We start from the raw sequence: 21176 nt of genomic DNA, 5'->3' as shown, positions 1-21176 counted from the left end.
AACCGGAAGAATGACTACGTGCAAAAATTTGGAGGTTACTTGAAAGTGACGGGACAAGAATTCAAGTGGTGACGTAAAAGAATGTGAGGGAAACGAATTCGTCCTTGAAGGACAGTGGGGTCAGACGACCTTGAACTGTAAAAGGTGAAAAGGAGAAGAACACAAAAATGTGTTGCTAACTTAAGAGTAAAACGAGACATTTCCAATTCTCTTCACAGAGAAAAAAAATGAAGAGAAATAAAAAAGAAAAGTGCAAAAATAAATAAACTATGAAAGGTTGAATTAAAAATAAAAAAATTAAGTTAAATTCCGGACATAAAAAATCGTAACACGACGCTGTGACATCAAACAACTAACATTAAACTAAAAAGGGATTAAATTAAACAATTAGAAAAAGAAAACGTCACACATCACTGTGACATCACCCCAACTGACCCAAAAATTTTGTAACCCGTTGCAAAATTTTGTACAGCCCTGGCAAATGACTGAAAAAAAACATTATTAAAATAATCAAGCAGCAAGTCAACGAAAGTAAAAGGGGATAGGTAGAAGGTTCCCACCCATCTCCACTCAGGTGTTACATACATCTATAACATACAAAACAGTTCTTCATACATAAAATATATGACAATGATACACACATTAGTTCCGCAAGTAAACAAGAGGAGATATGATAACGACAACAACTTGATTGGGTGATATAATACTTGATAAGTAATGAAGTTGAAAAAAAAACAACATTTGTTGCGACAATGGAGTGTTCTGTGGGAAAAAAAAAAGAGTTACCATTTTTTCGAATGCACAAGAGTTAGCATCACAGAGTTCAAGATAGCACTTTTTCGAGGTTCACAAGATAGCACACAGTTCCTGGTGATGTACTACTGATGGATACTGGATAACATCTCAGTCAGTACTGATGGTGGCAATCACTAGATTTGACGCAAGTTGTCATCTGAAGGAATCAGCAAATCATCTCGTGGCATCTGAAAGTTCAAACTTCGGACAGATTATGCTCGACAAGAAAAAAAGGTACACCATCGGTGCTTCTGGGTGAGTAACTCAACGAATGTTGCCCGGGTATAGTCACGCACACAGAAACACCAGATGTCAAGAAAAGAAACATTTGACAAGGAGACAATCCTTGACGTATAAGTGTATAATAAGGAAAACAAATACAACAACAAATGATTGCACAATTTGCCACATTTTAGGCACACATAAAGACCTGGACTAATATAACACTTGGGGGGCTGGTTGTCTGCTATGTTCATATAAATTTAGCGCCAATCAGCTCAGACGTGTGTCTGTCATTTGGACAACCAGAGATATATTTGAAAGAAAAAAAAATAACTCAATAAGTATATATGTCCTTGACATAGACACAGAGACAAAATTCGGAACCAGTGTTATGGACACTGAGATGAGAAGAAAAAAAATTTTTGAGAGGAAAAAAAAAAAAAACAATAGGGGATCCTCACAATTGTACAAGGTACATTTTTGTCTGAAGTGATAGTTACTACTAAGAATTGTTGCTAAATATAAGTTGTAACAACAAGGGAGTGACGTAGTGATCTGCCAGACAGATACTGTATTCAGGATAGGATTGTGCCATAAGGTGTTGGAACTAACATATCTACAGGTTCAATTGACCATATAAAGTCACAGTGTAAGACAGGAGCATACAATTGCCCTGACAGAGACATGTATAAACGATGTAATATTTTCTTAGGCATGTACATATTGCATCACATGATTAATTAATATGTATAATTAGACATACAAAAAAAATTTTTTTTCTATATATCACATATATGCTGAAATCATATGTAGCATATAGTGTAAGATGGTGATTCGGTGATCACCCTAGTTTTGTATAAAGAGAAAATATATATTTGATGATTGATTGGTAATTGAATAGGATGAATTACCAATTATTAGGATACACAAGCAAACAGTAGTATCATTATTGAATATACCTCCCTGATTGTGCAGATTGCACTATACGTATCATGATTGGGTTGAAAGGATATATCAATATAAAAAAATTTATGAATATATACATATGATGACCTACTCAATACCACAGGTGTGTTTAAGCCAGATGGCTCACAACTACTTGTACATCAAAAGGAGAAATTAGATATAAAAAAAAATCATCCATGTGGACGGATTTGAATAAAATTTTATACTACCGTAGTCTCATCAACCTTTTTAAGATTATAAATCAGGGACACCTGGAGTTATGATTTAGTAAGAACTATTTCTCGTATGAGAGATAAAGAAATTATTGTTGGCTACAGTATTAGATTAAGACATGGAGAAGGATAAAAAAAATTTAGATTATGAGTAGTGGGCAGGAATGCACAAACCCCAAGGAACAAGGATGGAGGATTATCACTCGAACTTGACATCAATAGGTTAGAATCAGACTGAAGACAGTGTTGAAAAATCTGGCCAGGATTTGCTATCACGACCAGCATGATAACATCAACTAGTCAATAGTAAGAGTTCTTCCCATGGTGGCATATCGAGATGAACCGAAAGATGAATTGGGAGAAAAAAAGGCAGTAGCTTGTAAGAAATTTGAAATCCTTGTTTTCGGAAGAGGGTGGATTTAGCAGAGTTGACACAATGGAGGAGTGCTATGAGTTAACTGATGAGTCACTAGTACTCTGGGTGATAGTCCACTGATTTGTAGATTTGAACATTAGGATGAACAGCAGATTACACTGGATATTCAGGATGATAGCGTTGACAGGATAAAGGAATTATATGAGATGAGGATGATGAATCTGATAATTGATAATGGGCAGTTAAAGGACGGCTGTACTGGAAGCTATTGAGTTTTAGCGAGTATGGAGTATGCACTACTATTTTCTACTACGTAAATTGTATTGACATACGGTTTTAGGGGAGGTGCACATAGGTGGAGAGATACAGTCCAGTAGTTGATGTCGTCTTGGAGGAGCACAATGTAGACGGTCTATATGTACAGTTTTCGATGGGGAAAACTCATTATCCAGCCATTGGATTTCGAAGATGTGGGTGTTGATCTTGTTGATAACAGAAAATGGTCCTTGGAACATTGTTTTAAAGGAGGTGTCATCCTTTAAATAGACAGTGTCACCGACATTGATTTGTCGCAGCTTTGATTTTGTCAAGTGTCGTTTGTTTTGGATATCTTGGGCTGCTAATAAATTTTCATACGTAAGTTTGTAAGAAGACTGAAGTTGTGTGAGGACTTGCTGAATGTAGGAAGAAGAGTCAAGTTGGCTCGGTGAGACTTCTTTGTTAAAAGTGTCGAAAAAGAGGGAAACTTGTCTCCCGAGATGAAGGAGGTTGGGACTGAATCCAGTCGTAGAATGTGTTGCTGCATTGTACATTTGCTGATGGATTTGTAAAGCAATTTCAAAAGATATATTGTTTTCTTTAAGGATTTTAATAGTAGATTTAATAGACAGGTTAATTCTTTCAGATTGTCCATTTGATTGGGCATGGTATGGAGTTGTATGAGATAACTTTATGCCGAGAGCATTATTTAAACAGTGGAAGGCTTCTGCGATGAATTGCTTACCACGGTCAGTTAAGATGTAGGCTGGTCGTCCGTGTAGAGAGATGTAATTAAGGATGTGCTTAATTATTTGATTTGAGGTGATGTTGAGGAGAGGATATAAGACTAAAAATTTAGAGAAGTGATCAAGCACAGTGAGCACATGATGGCCATCAATGGGACCAAGGATGTCCAGTGATATGAATTGACCTGGGTGGTCGGGAATCCAATGGTTTAAGAAAGGAGCTTGCTTTGGTTTGATTCTTTTTAGTCTAATGCATTTATCGCAGGACAGGACATGGAATCTGCAATCGGTGTACATATTTTTCCAGAAATATCTTTGTGTAAGGAATTGGTATGTTTTCTCAAATCCAAAATGATTGAAATGAGCAATCTGGAGAGCCTTGGATTTCAAGGATTCTGGAAGGACGATTTTCATATCATCTTTATGAGAAAGAAACATAAGGACATTGTCTTGAGGATGTAAAAAGAAGTTTTTGAACTGTTGAGAGCCTCTAAGGGAGTTGGATTTTAAAAACTGGATGACTTCAAGTGTGGATGGATCATTCATCTGTTCTTGACGGATAGTGGAGATGGAGATTTCATTTTTTGGAGTGTTCGTCACCAAGGCATTGATAGTGTCTATATACGGGAGGATAAGATCATCGGTGGTTTCAGAAAAGGATATAGGTGTCTTCATTTCTTGTCCATTAGGGATGCAGGACAGGTAGTCTGGAAGCACGTTCTTTGATCCAGGAACATGTTCGATAGTGAAGTCATATTCACTGATTTGTAGGAGCCACCTCGTTATTAGGTCAGCTGGTGATTGGACTTTTTTGTAATGGATTAAGGATTTTGCATCAGTTTGTAAGACAAACTTACGATTGTATAGATATTGCTTGAAAGCAATGATGGATTTAAAGATAGCAAAGAGTTCCAGTTTGATTGCAGGATACGATCTTTCTGAAGGGGAAAGCATTTTGCTGAAGAAGCTTACAGGATGGAGGTTACCTTCTTTTTCTTGAAGTAAGACACCAGCAATGGCAACTTTTGATGCATCCGTGTTGAGGATGAAGGATTTGTTCCAGTCGGGAAGAATGACGAATGGAGTGGAAAAAAAAATGTGTTGTAATTTTTGGAAAGCATTATTACATTCAGCTGTCCATTTAAATTTGGAATACTTCAATGTCGCTTGAGTTAGAGGGAAGATGAGTTCCGAATAATTTGGTATGAGATGACGATAGAAAGAGCACACACCAAGAAATTTTTTTGTTTGTCTTGCATTTTGAGGTGGTGGAAACCTCGTAATTTTGATGATGTTGGAGTTGACAGGCATAACTTTCTTTTCAGAAATGTGGAATCCTAAGTAGTTGATAGATGTCTTAAAGAACATGCATTTTGATGGTGAGAAGGTAAGGTTGTATTTTACAAAGATGTCTAGAACTGCTTTGAGTTTTGTGGAAAAATCATCGAAATTATGGGAACCGATTAGTACGTCATCTTGATATGGGAAAATATCTTCAATTCCAGAAAGACGAAGTTCATCAACGATGGAGTCCATCAATGCTTGGAATGTTGAAGCGGCAGTTTTCAGTCCAAATACCAGACGTTTATTTTTGAATGCACCAAATGGCGTGACAAACGTTAAGACATCCTGGAGGTTTTCCGGGAGTGAAATTTGTGTATATGCGGAAGACAGGTCCATGAGAGTGTAGGAGGAGTATTTGGCAAGTTTAGATATTAGATGTTGGATATTGGGAAGAGGGTAAGTGGCGTGTTCAATGATGGTGTTTAGTAATCTGAGATCAAGTGCGAGTCTGAATTTAGGTTTAGTGTTAGGATTTTCTTGCTTCTTCTTTACCATTAGGAGTGGACAAGCCCATGGGCTGACGGTGCGTTCAATGATGTCGGCGTCCAACATTTCCTTCAGATGTGTAGTTGCTATATCCTGCAGAGCCTCAGGAATAGGGAAGGGTTGAGTCTTGATGGGTGTGAAAGATTTGAATTTAAGATCAGGAGATATTTTATCCGTGTGTCCAAGGGTTTTAAGACTTTTGGAGAAGGCTGAGAATTTTGACATTAATATGTTTTTGAGTTTGGATTGATGTTCATTAGAAAGGTGATTGATTTCAAAATCCTGTTCGGTGAGTTCTTCTCTCCTCAGCTTGATAATGTCCTCAGAAGCTTGAATAAGGTTCACTTGGTCTACATGATGTGGGATGTGTTCATTAGGATTGGAAAGATTTGTATGATGCTGAACGGCTTCTTCAATGGAAGGTAAATTGAAATGTGGGTCAATGTCAAAGTTCGGATATACCTCTCCGATGACGCAATCTTTGTTGATATGGATGGCATTATCAGACATGTTTTCAATAACCGTGGTGAATTTGCTTTTGTTGATGGTATGAAGAGCTTCATGGACTTTTATGTTTTTGTTTCTGATGCAAGGGATGAAAAGGACTTGTGGACGTTTATCTGGAAGAATGTTCAGGACTCTAAGTTGTATAAAGATAGCTTCCTTTGGATGGATTTTGACTTTTTGATTTGTGACAACCTTATATTGTTCTGGAAGAGCATTTTGATGAACAACAGGATGCTGATTTGAGTGCTCTTTATGTTCTTGTGATTGTCGAAAGCCAGATTTATTAATTGGAATGATTTCTTGCTTTGTTTGAGAAAGATGAAGGATTGGGATGTCTGAGTCATTTGTTAAGTGGGTATCTTCATCCAACTTGGAAGTGTCAACATTGGAGTGACAGAATTGGACTTTCTCGTCTTGGATTGTGATAAAGTTCTTTTGTGGATGGATCAAGATGTTGTGAGCCACAATGAAATCGTATCCCAGAATGCCATGAAAGGACTGATTTAACAGCGGGATGATATAAAGAGGATGTTTAAAGAATTTGTGCTGGATTTTGAAAGAAGCTTCAATACACGCTTCAAAATCGAGATTTGAATTGATGGTTGTAATTGACACTTGTCGGGATAATCTTCTTATTTTTTGTTTTTGTTGCAAAGATGTAAAGATATGTTTGCCTAAAAGGGATACTGAGGAACCGGTATCCAAGAGAAACTTCACAATGGTTCGGTTAAATTTGACTTCGATGATAGGTAGTTGATTACTTGTGAAAACACTCATTACACAATTTTCTTGACGACAAGTATTTTGTTTGACACCAATGAAATGTTCATCGAAAAAGGACTGGATAGAAAAATTGTTTGGTGACATAGGTAGTTTCAAAAATTCGATAATGTTTGGTTTGTAAGCAATAGGCTTGGGCGGCTGGAGTTGTTCACTTGGGATTAGTGCACCCTGATTAATCCCAATTACTGGTTTAAATTACGGTTGGAATTTTGAAAGAAACGAGGATACTGACGTGAATTATCATTAGGCCTGGTTGGCCTGGGATATCTTTGATTGAAAGAAGGAGCATTAGGGTTTAACTGTGAGTTATGTGATGGTCTAGTTGGGTTGGAGAATCGTTGAAAAGTGTAACAATTGGCCATCACATGATTGCGTTTACCGCAGAAAAGACAGAATAGATTTTGAGAAACATTAGGGTGGGAAGGTCGATTAAACCTGGAAGAATTATTTTGTGGATTGAAAGACCTTATATGGGGGGAGTGTTTATTTCTACCACCATTATTAGAACAGGACATGGATTCTTGTTGTTGAAGTTTGGTATTCAAATTTTTGATTGTTTCGCGTAATTGCGAGACTTCCTCATTTTCCTCCGCTTGGATACTGTTGACATTTTGAGACTGTTTGATAGAAAGGGATTTAAGTTCCATTTTGATTGAATTGATTGACTCTTGGAGAGTCGAGAGAGTATTAGATGAGGGATCAACATGGGCGTTGGCTGATGTAGCCTGAATGGCCTGTTCTGCAGCAATAAACCTGGCCGCCTTTTGAGTGAGATGGTCAAAAGATTGGTCATCCTCCATGAGGAGTTTTTGTTTGAGGTGATAGGGTAATATTTTGACAAATTGAAGAGATAAAAGAGCATCGATTGCATTAGGTGGAGTGTCTTTAAAAGCCTTACCCGCAGCAACTTTAAGTCGGTGAGCTAAGGAACGTATGCTTTCACCTTCCAACAGCGAGATATTCTCAAAGGCAACTAAGGCTGCAGTAGGGGAGGGTTCAACATTAAAAAAATCTCTAAGAGATTTGCACGCCTGCTCAAAATCTTGAGTTAAGCAATCTGGTGACTGTGAAAAGTAATGTAGGGCTGAGCCTTCAAGTTTCGATTTTAAGAATGTAAGCGCAATTTGATCTGTCCAATTATTAATGGTCTTTAAATCTCTGACTTGTGCGAGGAACCAGGTAACGGGGCTGTCACCATTAAAGTTATTGATAGAGAAATTAACTGGGCTCCTAATTTGTTTATGAGGGGATGCCTCCTGGTTGGGAGTACTGTTATTTAGAGTACTATTATTGGGGTTTTGTTTCTCCATTTTGGTACACTTGTTATTCCTTAAAATCATGTACTTAAATTAACCAAAGGATAGATTGGTTGAAAGGATAAATTACTTAGCATAAGGGCTAAAATATGTTTTCACTACAGGTAATAATGGGGAATATTCCAACCTAATATGATATGATGATGGGATAAGGATAACATATGGTAAAAGACGCACAAGATGTAAACACTAGATATATAATACAAGATATGTACTACTAGATATAAACAACCCTTGAATTGATATATAAAAAAGAGATATGCATTACAGTGATATTCAATTTGAGTGAAAAAAAATTGTTTACATACACACAATATACACCCTTATATTTAAATGAAGAAGCATTACCTTATCCAAACGTGCATAATATTGGACAACATAGAAAAAGACAACTAGTATTTATGATAAAAAGAGTCAAATATCAGACGATAATACTAAGTGAAAAGATTGTTTACAAAACACAATGACTATCTGTATATTGAGATTAAAGCAGTAAAGCACATTAATGTACCCTGTGAATAATGATTTAAATAATCTCACTCACTAACTTCATAAACATTGTACTCATAACAAAGAAAAAGAATATCAAATCGTCTAATGACATATTGAACACTTGTGTATGTTCCTACTGCTAAGATTAGTCTACTAAAAGAAATATCTATCACATATGTACGTAAGCACAACAATGATAATATTATGCAAAAAAAAATTTTATAAGTTATTCAAAATTATGTCCCTATGGAAAACACGATATGTTTACAAAAGAAGAAAATAGCATTAGATTGTGTCATTGATCGTTATATGACAAGGACCTTGTTCAATTAACACGAAAGAGAAAAAAAAAAAAACATTAATTAAAAAAAGTTACGCTATATATATATGTACTCAAATTATTTTTATGAAGCGGTACTTAAGAGCGGCACCATGTGTACCGTGGTTTATTGGTGCACCTTGATTGTGACACCAGCTCAGGAGAAATTTAATGGTAAGTACATAAGAGAAGTCTTACGAGATATGATGCAACCTGAAGTAAGGTAAATTAACTGAACAGGGTGGCTAAGTAAAATGTTATTATATCATAAGTAAAAAAAAAAAAAGGTATGTCACTTTTGCTCAAACTATTGATCCAGGGAAGTATAGATATGTATATACATATATTTGTTAATATCCAACATATATATATATACTAATTAGATTAAAAAAAATGATATCAATACCATGCATGAAAAGGATTAAACAGAGGAAACCCCTGAAGGCCGAATGATCAGTGACATAAGCGTTTGTGTAAGACCACAATCACCCAGCATAATATTGAGATTCGTTGGTCATGAATTTAGATCATTTCTCTTTTATAAAAGAGATAACACATATTATTTGTAAGCGGTGAAATTATTATCGATATAAAAAAAAAACACTGCTTATTGGAAACCCACTGGATCAATAAGATTGAGGATACTCTTAATAACATGATATACAAGATATGTGGTGTACGTGACAATAGCCCAGACAGACTACACAATTGGAAGGAATGAAAAAGAGAGTTACTCACCCATTACGAGACATCTTCAAGGGTGAAGACTGCAGAATACAAATCACTATGGCAATAAAAAGAGACACAAAGAAGTCCTCGGACACTTTTTTATCTTCAAACACATATATTTATTCGAATTCCATCACATCTCACAAAGAAAAGCACCATCGGGAGATTTGAGGGGGGGAAACTAAAGAAAGGCTTCTACTTCTGACGTTGAGTCGTGGATGCCGACAGTCACTAAAGATCCGTAGTCTTTCTACGGCTTGTCGCCACTGAGACGTATAAGAAAAAAAGGAGTTCTAACAATTTAAAAGGATATTCATCTGCAGCGTAAAAAAAATAGAGTTCCAACCTCTAAAAAAGAGTATTTCTTTTACAGCATAAAAGAAGAAAAATAGAGTTCCAACTTCTTAAAGATATTCATTTGCGAACACAAAAAAAAAAAAACGGTTTTAGTTCTAACTCGAAGACATTTTTTTTTAAAGAACATATCTGAGATGCATTTACCACATATCTTTTGTAGGGATAAGAAAGACGAGGTACATATATATATATATATATACTTAAAACTCAGAATATAGGAAGGAGTCTTTAGACTTAACAAGGACGAAAAGTACCATCATCGGCAAAAAAGGCAGTAAACCTTTACAAGAAAGGCCCAGTAAGAGGATTTGGAATCCATCTAACCAAGATGGCACCTGCGATGACGCTGGCAAGACAAGAGAAAAAAATTGTCAAACTGTTGCCGAGCGGTGATCCAAGAGAAGTGATCACAGCGTCCCTTCAGCGCGGGAAAAGTACGAGCTGTCAGGCAGGATAGAAAACGACTCTCATTGGATGGGGGATTACCACATGATTAGGTCACCACCAATCAGTGCCAAATGTACTCCCCCACATACAAAAAGGCGTGAACACGCTAAAAATTCTAGAAAATTCTAGAAAAATCAACCGGAAGAATGACTACGTGCAAAAATTTGGAGGTTACTTGAAAGTGACGGGACAAGAATTCAAGTGGTGACGTAAAAGAATGTGAGGGAAACGAATTCGTCCTTGAAGGACAGTGGGGTCAGACGACCTTGAACTGTAAAAGGTGAAAAGGAGAAGAACACAAAAATGTGTTGCTAACTTAAGAGTAAAACGAGACATTTCCAATTCTCTTCACAGAGAAAAAAAATGAAGAGAAATAAAAAAGAAAAGTGCAAAAATAAATAAACTATGAAAGGTTGAATTAAAATTAAAAAAATTAAGTAAAATTCCGGACATAAAAAATCGTAACACGACGCTGTGACATCAAACAACTAACATTAAACTAAAAAGGGATTAAATTAAACAATTAGAAAGAGAAAACGTCACACATCACTGTGACAGGTGCTTCATTGAACAAATGGTTTATTCGAAAGAGGAACGAGAGAGTAATGTTTTTTGGGCAACTACACTTGTGAATTTTAAAATAAACCAACATAAAAACTGGGGATTTCCCTTTTAAGTCGGGCGCTTTCGTTTTTCAGCCGTATTCGAGTCGTGCGGTCGTGTGCAAATGACTACCTTAATTCTGTAAATCTTATATGTTATGTTGTGTGCAGCTACATTAAAAACTGATATGTGACTGTCTGAAGTTATTCCAAGCAAGATCCTGAAGACTTTTAAGATCCTAGGCTTTTTTGCTTATATACTGTCTTAATACCTACTTTACAAAGGAAACATCAATGAAAAGGGTCATATTAAAATTAACTCGAAATACTCTATCTCACTATTATCAAATTAAACTCACTTTACAGAGTTTATTAGTGAAAGTAAATTAAAAAGCTGTTTTACCTCTGTAATTCGAATAATTTGATTTTCTGAGGTATGTTTAGTCCTAATAACTTTAAATAATTGAGGTTCTACTGTATTTAAAATCGATGCTTTTATAGTTATTACATTTATTGTGTATATGCTATTTGTAGCTTAAATATATAAATATTTTTATAAATCTTTATATGTTAAAACATATTTATTTCTTTTAGTTCATGAAATACAATGCACCCTATATAATTGGATATATAGTTTCAATTGGCTTTGCATTTCTTGCTGGACAGCTTTATATATACTCATCCTCAGGTAAACAACAACAAAAAACTGAAGTTAAAAAGAAAAGTATTCAGATCGTTCATTCAAATTCAATTTATGTGGTGTTATGATGTATAACTCTTAATGTTTTCTCTATTTCTCCAATAGCTGGGCCCGCACCGAGCATTTTGCCACCTTGCCAAATGTGATAAAATCGTAAAATTTGCGAATGATTTTTTCCACTGGAAAGAAATTAAAATTTCTTAAAAAGGAATTTTTCTAAACAAATCAGTATTTTTTTCGATTACAATTATTTTCTTTAGATGTGCCACATAACCAATTAAAATTAGGCCCAAATAATATAAGCCTGAAGCAAACTACTGTAAAATAGTTTTCTATGGAGGAAAAAAAAATTAGTAAAAAATTGTTGAGATTTGCATTTGGTGAAGACATTCGAAAATTGACTAGTACTTTTTATTTTTGGGGAATTTACTGGCTAATAATTTGAAATTCATGGCGTGTGCCCCGCATTAGCATTCAATTTTTTCTTATAAACATTTATGATTAATTATTTATTCATTTATGAAAGAGAATAATTTCTCAAAGTAATTGGACTGTATTTGTTTTAAATATATTAAACTTGAAAATCATAAAACTTAATTCAATTATTATTTTCTATCTTAATTTATTGATATTAAAAAATAAAGTTCTTAGATAAATCTTTTTTTTTAAATTAAAATGACGTATAGTCAAACCTCATTAATGTCAACTCGAAGGGTGACAAAAAATTTGTTCTTGCTATTGGTTCAGAATTTTTTTTTTTTTTTTTTTTGTAAAAATCATACAATACACAAACATTTTCTATTTGCTTTTGCTAAACTTTCATTTCTTTTATAAACATGTAAATTAATATATATATCATTTCAAAACTTTTCTTATTTTGCACTTTTTATTAAATTAATTGCTTTTTTATGTGTCTCATATTAATTACAGCATATTATTTAAAAAAAATAAATGTTATAAGGGAAGAAATTATTATAAGAATATTATAGTTCAGACAAAATTCGAAAAATGTACTTACTCAGTTTTCTATTCTTTTTTTTTTAATTCAGTAGAAGCAAATAAAATATTACTCAAAAGTAGCTAATAATAGCAGTAACCTGATTTATAGCACAAATTAGAGAGGATTACTTACAAAATAATCGGTAATATCTCTCTGTTTTGGTTTCTAATTAGCCCATGCTTTCCAGAAATCTTCTAACTTATCAACTGTATCAAAAAAAAAAAAAAAAAAAACCAAAGAAAAAATTTTAGCATATTCATTTTACATTACAAAGGAACAAACAGTTTTAGTTGCTTTATGAGCATCCATTCGAGAAAGTAAACCAATGTATTTGATTGTGAAATTTAAGAAAAAATTCCTCACCTGTATAAATGTAATTCTGCAGTATCGATTTCTTAGAACACTCTATGAGAGTGTGGGAATAATGACTACTCATATTTAACAAATGATCAATATGGGTGGTCATTTCTAAGGAGAACCCGCTTCTTTACCTTCACAACCATAAGGTAAAAGAAAGAATTTATGTTATTTCCTGTAATGCCTGCTCCCCCTCAACAACTCATACAACTCTCAGGGGTGATTGTAATCCAGATTTACCTTGGAATTCCGTGTTTTTTTTCTTCTGTTTTATCCTCCCAATTCTAATAACTGGAAGCAGAGTATGTGATGTTTCTGCAAATATTTTGCAGAATTCTGCGTATCTCAAGACTATTCGTTTGCAGACTACGGCGAATCAAAAACTTGGAATCCACTGAAATTTCTCAACTTTTGTTAAATCCCGTTAACAAGGGGTTTACATGCACTTTACTCTTCCTCCAATTTTATTCTTTTTGTTTGGCAGATTTTTATGATTTGAATATCTGCAACTGTGCTGGAATCTGCAAACAATGCAAAACGTGATTCTTACTCGCGTGATTTTAATACCAGATATAGATTTTCGTATTTACCCAATCTAAAAGTTATGCCTTGCAATTCATATTCACACGATTAAATAATCGTGCATTTTGATTCTTATTCAAGTGATTTAAAAATCCTATATCTTGATTGATATTCACTCAATTTCAAATCAAGTATCACAATTTGTATTTTCGTGTTTTTGAACTCCAATATCACAATTCATATTCATGAGATATTAAAATCCAATATAAAGATTCATGTTCACACGATTTTTAACCCGCTGGCGGTTTAGAAAATGGGCAAAACTGAGAGAATGTTTAACCCCTATACACTTATCTCCTATCTATTAACATGGAAAAACCGGTTTTGATATGCAGAGAAGACTGCAGGTAAAAGCATGACTTTAAACGTGCAGAGTCGTCAGTGGATTAAAATCCAATATCGTGATTCATATTCATGCGACTTTTAGATCCAATATTGCAAATTCTTATAAGAAGTAGGTTTTTTCTTGAATTGGTTACTATAAAGGTTTGATATTCTTCATTAGTAAGTAATTTAATTTTTAAATGATAGTTCAAAAAACCTTGTTAAATATAAAACATATTTTGTATGTAAATTGTTATCAATTTTTTACATGTGAAATTTTCAGTGTTTTTCACTTTTTGTGACAATTACCACTGCCTCTTTCAATTGATTGCTCAAATATTGCACTTTTAAAAACTATCAAAAAATAAATTCAAGAAACCTGCATTTATAGTTATAAATCTGTGAATGATCAGTTTTCTTACCTGTTAATTTTCTGTTCCATATCACTTATAAATTTTCTGTTCACATTAATAAAAAAAAATTTCCAAAGGGTATTGAAATTCGCTTTTATATTAAAAGATATTTCACGTTAAGTGTGTTCAAATTAAAAGTAGGTATTATAACCATTTACAATTTGATGTGGAATTGAGAATTAATTCACTTTAAAAGAAATTCATGTGAACAAGGTTCGGCTGTAATTGACATTTTTAAAGTTAACTTCAAAACAGTCATGAATTTTTATTATGAAGAAATATATTTATATACTTTAGAGTTAGTTGGGCGCTGCTTTCATTAATCAAGTTCATTCTTCAGTGAAAAGGGAGTGTCAATGGTAAAAAAAGGATGTTGCCCCATAAATTTTATATAATCAGGAGAAGAAAGAATTCCTACGGATGTTTATCTTTAGAAACCTATTTAACTTTTTTATTGGGTCCTCTTTTATTTTAACTGCTTATTCCCATTTCCTCCCATGTCAAAAAGATCTCTGTTTGGACAAAAGTAGAGGTTTTAAGGGCATTGGATGGGTTCACCAGAAGTGGAGAACAAATGACACCTCTCAAGTACGCATAGTAAAGGAGAAGAGGAGTTCATGTTGGTTGTGTCCTTTTCTTTTTTGGTTGTCCTGTGTTGTGTCCTTTTCGATAAAGGGCTTCTGGATACTGATATTTGTTTTTAAGAACATTAAAAGTTACTATATTTTGTTTCTCTTTTATAATTTTAGGTTATGTTCCATCTTTTTATCAGATATTTGGTCATTATCCAACCTACGTCACTCTTGTTGCAGTTCCTACATTTATATTTCATTTAATTTGGTAAGAAACGTCACTTCATTTTCTTGCATGTAATTTTTTGCTATGTGTGTATTTTTAAACTCGAGGCATGGAGACAGTCTTATCAGAGGATGTTAGAAACACTTGAGTTTTAACTGCTGGAGGCTTCTTTGAAGTATTCTCACCTAAAATTGTGCATCTGTAAACAGACTTAGTTTAACTTTTTTTGATATGTACGTGTTCCAATGCGCCCTAGTTAATGTCCCGTCAGTTTTATCCATTCTTCACCTTTTGTTTTTGCATGAAACATGATTTGTAGCACCCCATAATTTTGTTATCCTGAATTCATATTGCCCCTTAAGTGTGTCTACTTTTAGTTTAGTGCAGTATGTCTACATTTTACTTTTATGTGATTAATTGTTGTTGCATAGCTGCCAATTTTCCAGAATTCGTGAAGAGGTTTATTTTTTGTATTTAAAATAAGAGCGAAAATTAATCTGTGACGTTGATATTTTAAAGTTAATTAAATATAGTTTTAACTAATTCAACACTGGAATAATTCATCAATTTAAGAGCCCCAATGTGCAAGTTTGTCATTTTTAAGTATTTTGGCACAATTTTTAAAAATTCTACTTTACTGCAACTTATATATAAAAAATGGTCCAAAAATAGCATGCTATGACATATTCAAAACATTTTAGCTGTCCCTACTTGTAATGGAAATAAACTGGGTTTTTTGTTCATAAATGTTTACTAAGAGAAGTACTATCTCAAAATAACATCTTTAGATGTGCAAATTAAATTTCACTAACCTATTTAATATCATTTGAAACTCGTAGACTTATGTGCAGTGCTCAAAATAAAAATTATTCTTCTAATGATTTATTTTCTATCTAATGAATGATTGACTTTACTTTGCTCTTATTAAGATGTGAACTTAAAAATTCAAAGGGCTAAGCATGAATCTGCTAAATATTTGTCCAAACCATGTTTTAACCTACTGGCAGGAGGAAAATTAGGAACATGTATTTCCTTATCTAATGACTGTGAAAGACCGGTTCTGCTATACAGAGAGACTGCTGGTTAAAATACAACTTTTTGTGTGCAGAACCATTGGTGGGTTAAATTGCAAAATCAGATACAAAAACTCGCTTTCTCTGAATAAATATACCTTTTTTTTTTTCCTTATTTTGATTTTTCCTCCTCAAAATATGAGAAACAGTCGCAATCTGAAAAATATGGCCCCTATAGTTTAGCAATGACTTAATGTTAATTTCACTTTTGACTCCTTAATATTAATTTCAATTTTTGTATTTTTAAACATATCTCTAGTACTATTCAAGAAAATTAACTCATTATATTTAAAAATTCTTTTTATTAAAGACAATTCTAAATGTAATAAAAATTAATATAAGTTTTTTTTTATTCATTTTAATAACTGACAAAAAAAAATTCTTGAATTATCACGTAAATAATTTTTTACATATTTAACTATGTAATTTTATAATTCAAAATAGAAAATTTGAACCAAAACCATCAAATAATATCTTAAGAAATAACATTTAAAAAACTTCTTTTTTTATATTATTCAGTGCAAAAAAATAAAGGAAAATCAACATTAGGAAGTTCAAACTTTCAAAATTGCTCCTTTGAATGAACTATTTGAGACCCTATTTTCCACATTGTAGCTATCCCCCATATTTTTAATGTCGAGAATCTGAATTTGTTTAAAAAAATTTTAAAAAAAGCAATGTTTATTCAGGAGAGCTTAGTTTTTGCTTCTGATTTTTTAGTGTAAAATATCATCTACTCAAATTAATAAACTTATTTAAGTTTAGCTCTTAAAAGCCAGCTCTTAAATAAATAATAGAATTGAAAATTCTATAAGTTCAACACTCTGCCTCAATCTTATTTGTAATTTATCTTGCAACTTTGTAAATTATTTGCTAATTTCACTAGAGTTTTTAAAAAAATCATAGTTACTTATTTAAAGCACTTTCTGTGGTTATTTGATCAGCTACTGTTGTCTACAGGTTACATTTTCAATATCTAATTTTTTGCGTGATGTAATTGACAAAATTTATGTTTATTTAAACTAAATGCAAGTACTTTTATAACTTAATAAATATGTGAATTGTACTATAATTTAAAATAATATTTTCTTTTTATATTTCCTTATCTAAGTTAATTTATTTTTCATTTAAAATCTGACAAATTGAGTCTTTGTCTTTACAAATTTATGAGGATGCTGAACCCTAAATTAAAATTTCCTTAGTTTGGATTAGTCTCTAACAGTTATATAATAATTTTAACCGTTTAGTTCAAAATATCAAGTATTGTAGTTATAATAATTGTTTTTAGATAATATTAAACATTACTACATTTTATCAGAGCTTTAATTGGTGAATGTAAAAAAATTAATCAAAAATTGATTTAATTCATAAAATAATATCAAAATCAAATTTTGATATTATTTTATGAATTAAATCAATTTTGATCAAATTTGATAATGTAAATCAAATTATTATTTTTTTTTTAAAAAAACAACTTGGTTTAAGCCATTTTTGCCTCCAAGCATTTCTTTCTATTCTTTTGCCCTGAATAATGAATACTGATATGTATTTCTTAATTTTAATAGGATTCCAGATTTGTCAATTATATATATTCCTCCTATAGACATAATTGGACAAAAGGATATTACTCTTCTACACACATTGCTGTTGAGGACATTTTTATATTTAATTTCATGTGGATCAGTCATCATTCTTTACACTGCTATAAATTTGTTTCTGAGTTTTACCTGTAAAATTTGGATAATGATTAAAAGAAAGTGAGTATTATCATATATTTTTATAGTGTTAACACACAAAATTTACTCTTACTGTTTATCACAGTATATAAATCAACCCCCTATTTTTAATTATGAGATCTGGTATATCCAGTGTATAAGCAGACTGCTGAAAAACCAAGTATGGAAATTTCTTAAATTAAAAAATATAAAAGTTATCAACACAACAAAATTTTCTCAAGTTAAAAAATATGTTCTCAAGTTTTCTCTGGATATGATACAATTGTCCTCAAATAAAGATGCTATGGGGTGCCCCCTTGATTAAAGATTCACAAACAAATGCTGTTAGGTGACCAAATATCTTACTATATCCAAAAATCTTACAAAAACATGCTGATCTAATAGACATCATGTGTCAAATGATGCTAGACATGTGGCAAAATGTGTATTGAAATTTTATAGTAAAATCTTTTAAAAAGCTAGGAATTTCAATTCTTTGGATGGAAACAATTTTTTGTGAGACTCGAGAGATGAGATGAAGTCGATTGCAGAGTGGGGACAGTTTGATGACACTGCTAACATCATTGAATCAGACACTGATGTTACTGCAAACTTAAAATTTGTAGATTTAGGGTATGTTTTAAAACTTTTCATTGCGTTATATTTTTTGAAATAATTAATAAATTATCTTAATTTTACTTATTCTCAAATTTTCTTCCCAAACTTAATTTAAATATTGTTTCTAAAAAAAACTTTTGTGTGTGAACAAAATTTGTTGATGAGAGAAAATGCTAAGTTAATTGTTTTTAATATATTAAAAATAGTATTTGAAGGAGTAAATAAATATTGAGTTATTCATCTTTATCTCATTGTTTATAAAAGATCGATATTTTATGATCAATGAATGTCCTAATTTATTACTGCTACTTATGGCGTTCCCCTGCTTTTAATAGAATTTCTGGGAAATGAGAAGTCGAATTATGTACCAAGGTATATGGTAATCACCATTTTTTTTTTTTAAATCATCCTTTTCTTTTTATGACTATAATCTCAGAAATCAAAAATACATTTCTATTCAGTGAATGTATATATCCTATATATTATATGCATGTAATATAAAATATTTTTGTATTGGGATTGCAAACAAGGATCTTTGCAACCAATTTCCTAAAGTAGTCCCACTAATAAAACTATGGCAAAATTTTGTGACAATGTTTTGTTGTTTGAAGTAGTTTCTAGTTAGATGGGGTGAACCCCATGTTGTATGAAGCTAGCCAATATCTTACAAAGTGCTTTTTATCTTTTTTCATACATAAATATATATATATTTTTTTTTTAATCTCTGAAAATTAGCGTTTAAAAAAAATTCCCTATTCAAGCTATTAAATTCAAAAGCGCATCTTACGATTTTAGTAAGCTATACAAAACCTGCCTGTACATTTCCATTACAGAAACAACTAGATCTGCCTCCTTTTTTTTTTTTTTTTTTTTTTTCGTTTTACCTACTTGAACTTATTCTTATTTATTTTTAATTTTTTTATTTGTAAGTTGTTATTTTTTTTTTCAAGAAAGTGTGCTCATTAAAAATTTCTGATTAATATTTAAGCGAAAAAATAAAAATAAAAAAGATATCAAAATCTAATGAGTCACTAGTGATGATTGTAAGACTAAAGGAAACATCAAAATATGTTTGATTGCCAGTAAGAAACAGAGATGTTGAGAAGCAATTGTATGAAACACTTCCAAGTTTCATCAGGCAGCCTAACTGGTTTTCATTTTGCTTTTGTCTTTGAAAAATATTTAGTGTTCTTTATTTTTTTCTTCTTTCATAAATATAACTTTGAGACCTTAATAAGACTATTTTTTACTTTATTTTTAAAAAGAATTCGTAATGTATATAACATATTGTCTTTTAGTTTTTGTTTTTTTTCTCCACCTACCACAAGTCAAGTTTTACAAATGGCCGATTCCTAAATATCTAATTTTTTACCAAATCAGATAATATGAAAACACTATAATCATGAGGCTAATGATTTGAAACCTGCTGTATCTGTTATTGACTATTATCATCTAAATCCTATTCAATTTTAATCTTTCTTTTGTTTTCATATAGTTTTTTCATGCTTGTTGCAACAGACATTTATATGCTGAAATTATCAATACACTATCATTTTTATTGCAATATATATTTTTTTAATACATAGTACATTAATGGAAATATCAGAAGTACGTCTTGAACTAGAAAGAAAAATCAGAATAGGCGTCACAAAACCACTGATGGTTTGGTGTGCTATGGTTGCTGCCACTTCAATAGGACTTTCTGGTTCAATAGGAATTCAACTCACATGTTTATTCTATCTTTATAAGGTAATGTCTATTTTTAAAATAAATTTATTTTTTTCATTTATTTTGTTTTAGCTTTTATGTTGCAATTATTCAAGTATTTTACGATAAGGCACTGTTTAAGAAAGTAAAATGAATTACACACAATCAAAAAAATAAATAAAAACTTCTTTTTTCTCAAATCTGTTTTTTAAATAACAATACATGTTTAATTAATGTAGTATTTATATTGTAAGTAGTTGAATTTAATCCTCTATTGATTAGACTAAGTATAAATCATATATCTCAATACTATAATGTATTTTAGTAAGTAAATTTCAATTTTTCAGGGTTATTCATAGTTTCCGTCTGATTTTCAGATGCCTGTGGTAAAAAAAAAATCTTAAGATGAATGCAGCAAAAAACAAAGAGACTAAAAACAAAATAATTAAAATTTTTTATATAGCCCTTACCGGTACTGTATTAGTAGACATGTGGTCACATGGCGTACATCAGTTCTTAGCAGATTCTGTTCAACATGTTAGAGTAACACATGTTGTTGTCGATAATACCATGTTGTACACAATTTAGCAGGAACAGGATATTATTGTTTTGATGTGTTTCACCAAAGAATAACTCTTCAGAACCCTTGTCATTATTGTAGATAAAATTTGACATGTTCCTCTGTTTAATTATTTAATGCAAGGTTTGTGTTTTCTGTATTTGTCTTACAAAAAATAATCTTTTATTCATCTTTTTTTTATTATTATTATAAATCCCAAACGGGACTGTAAACCTTTTATATCTCAATAAAATTTATTTACATTCATGTAGAACACTATTTTATTTTAATCAAACAGATTTTTTTTTCATGCATGTAATGAAATTTATTTACACGTCTCTTCCTTATTAAAATAAAAAAAATTCAAATTTTT

The 21176-nt window shown here is 31.9% G+C and overlaps 1 protein-coding gene across 10 annotated transcripts in view; it reads left to right on the top strand.

The window, feature by feature from the left end:
- The window catches only part of PGAP1 (GPI inositol-deacylase), a 79044-nt gene that overhangs the window by 46192 nt on the left and 11676 nt on the right, over positions 1–21176 (top strand). For 7 of the 10 annotated variants that reach the window (XR_011638023.2, XM_071186834.2, XM_071186837.2 and 4 more), the window contains 4 exons: positions 11552–11645; positions 15083–15173; positions 17770–17961; positions 20124–20286. Coding sequence is in view for 9 of the 10 variants with exons in the window: in XM_071186834.2 (XP_071042935.1) it covers positions 11552–11645; positions 15083–15173; positions 17770–17961; positions 20124–20286 (540 nt within the window). In the remaining variant the exon portion in view is untranslated. Of the gene's footprint in view, positions 1–11551; positions 11646–15082; positions 15174–17769; positions 17962–18398; positions 18418–20123; positions 20287–20591; positions 21068–21176 lie in introns of those variants that run through there. The other 3 variants (XM_071186841.2, XM_071186839.2, XM_087152553.1) reach the window with 3 other exon arrangements.

This window comes from Parasteatoda tepidariorum, chromosome 9 (assembly GCF_982258835.1).
Source record: "Parasteatoda tepidariorum strain Cologne lab strain chromosome 9, Ptep-v5.0, whole genome shotgun sequence".
Classification (NCBI taxonomy): Eukaryota; Metazoa; Arthropoda; class Arachnida; order Araneae; family Theridiidae; genus Parasteatoda; species Parasteatoda tepidariorum.
This window is presented reverse-complemented; position numbering and strand designations above follow the sequence as displayed.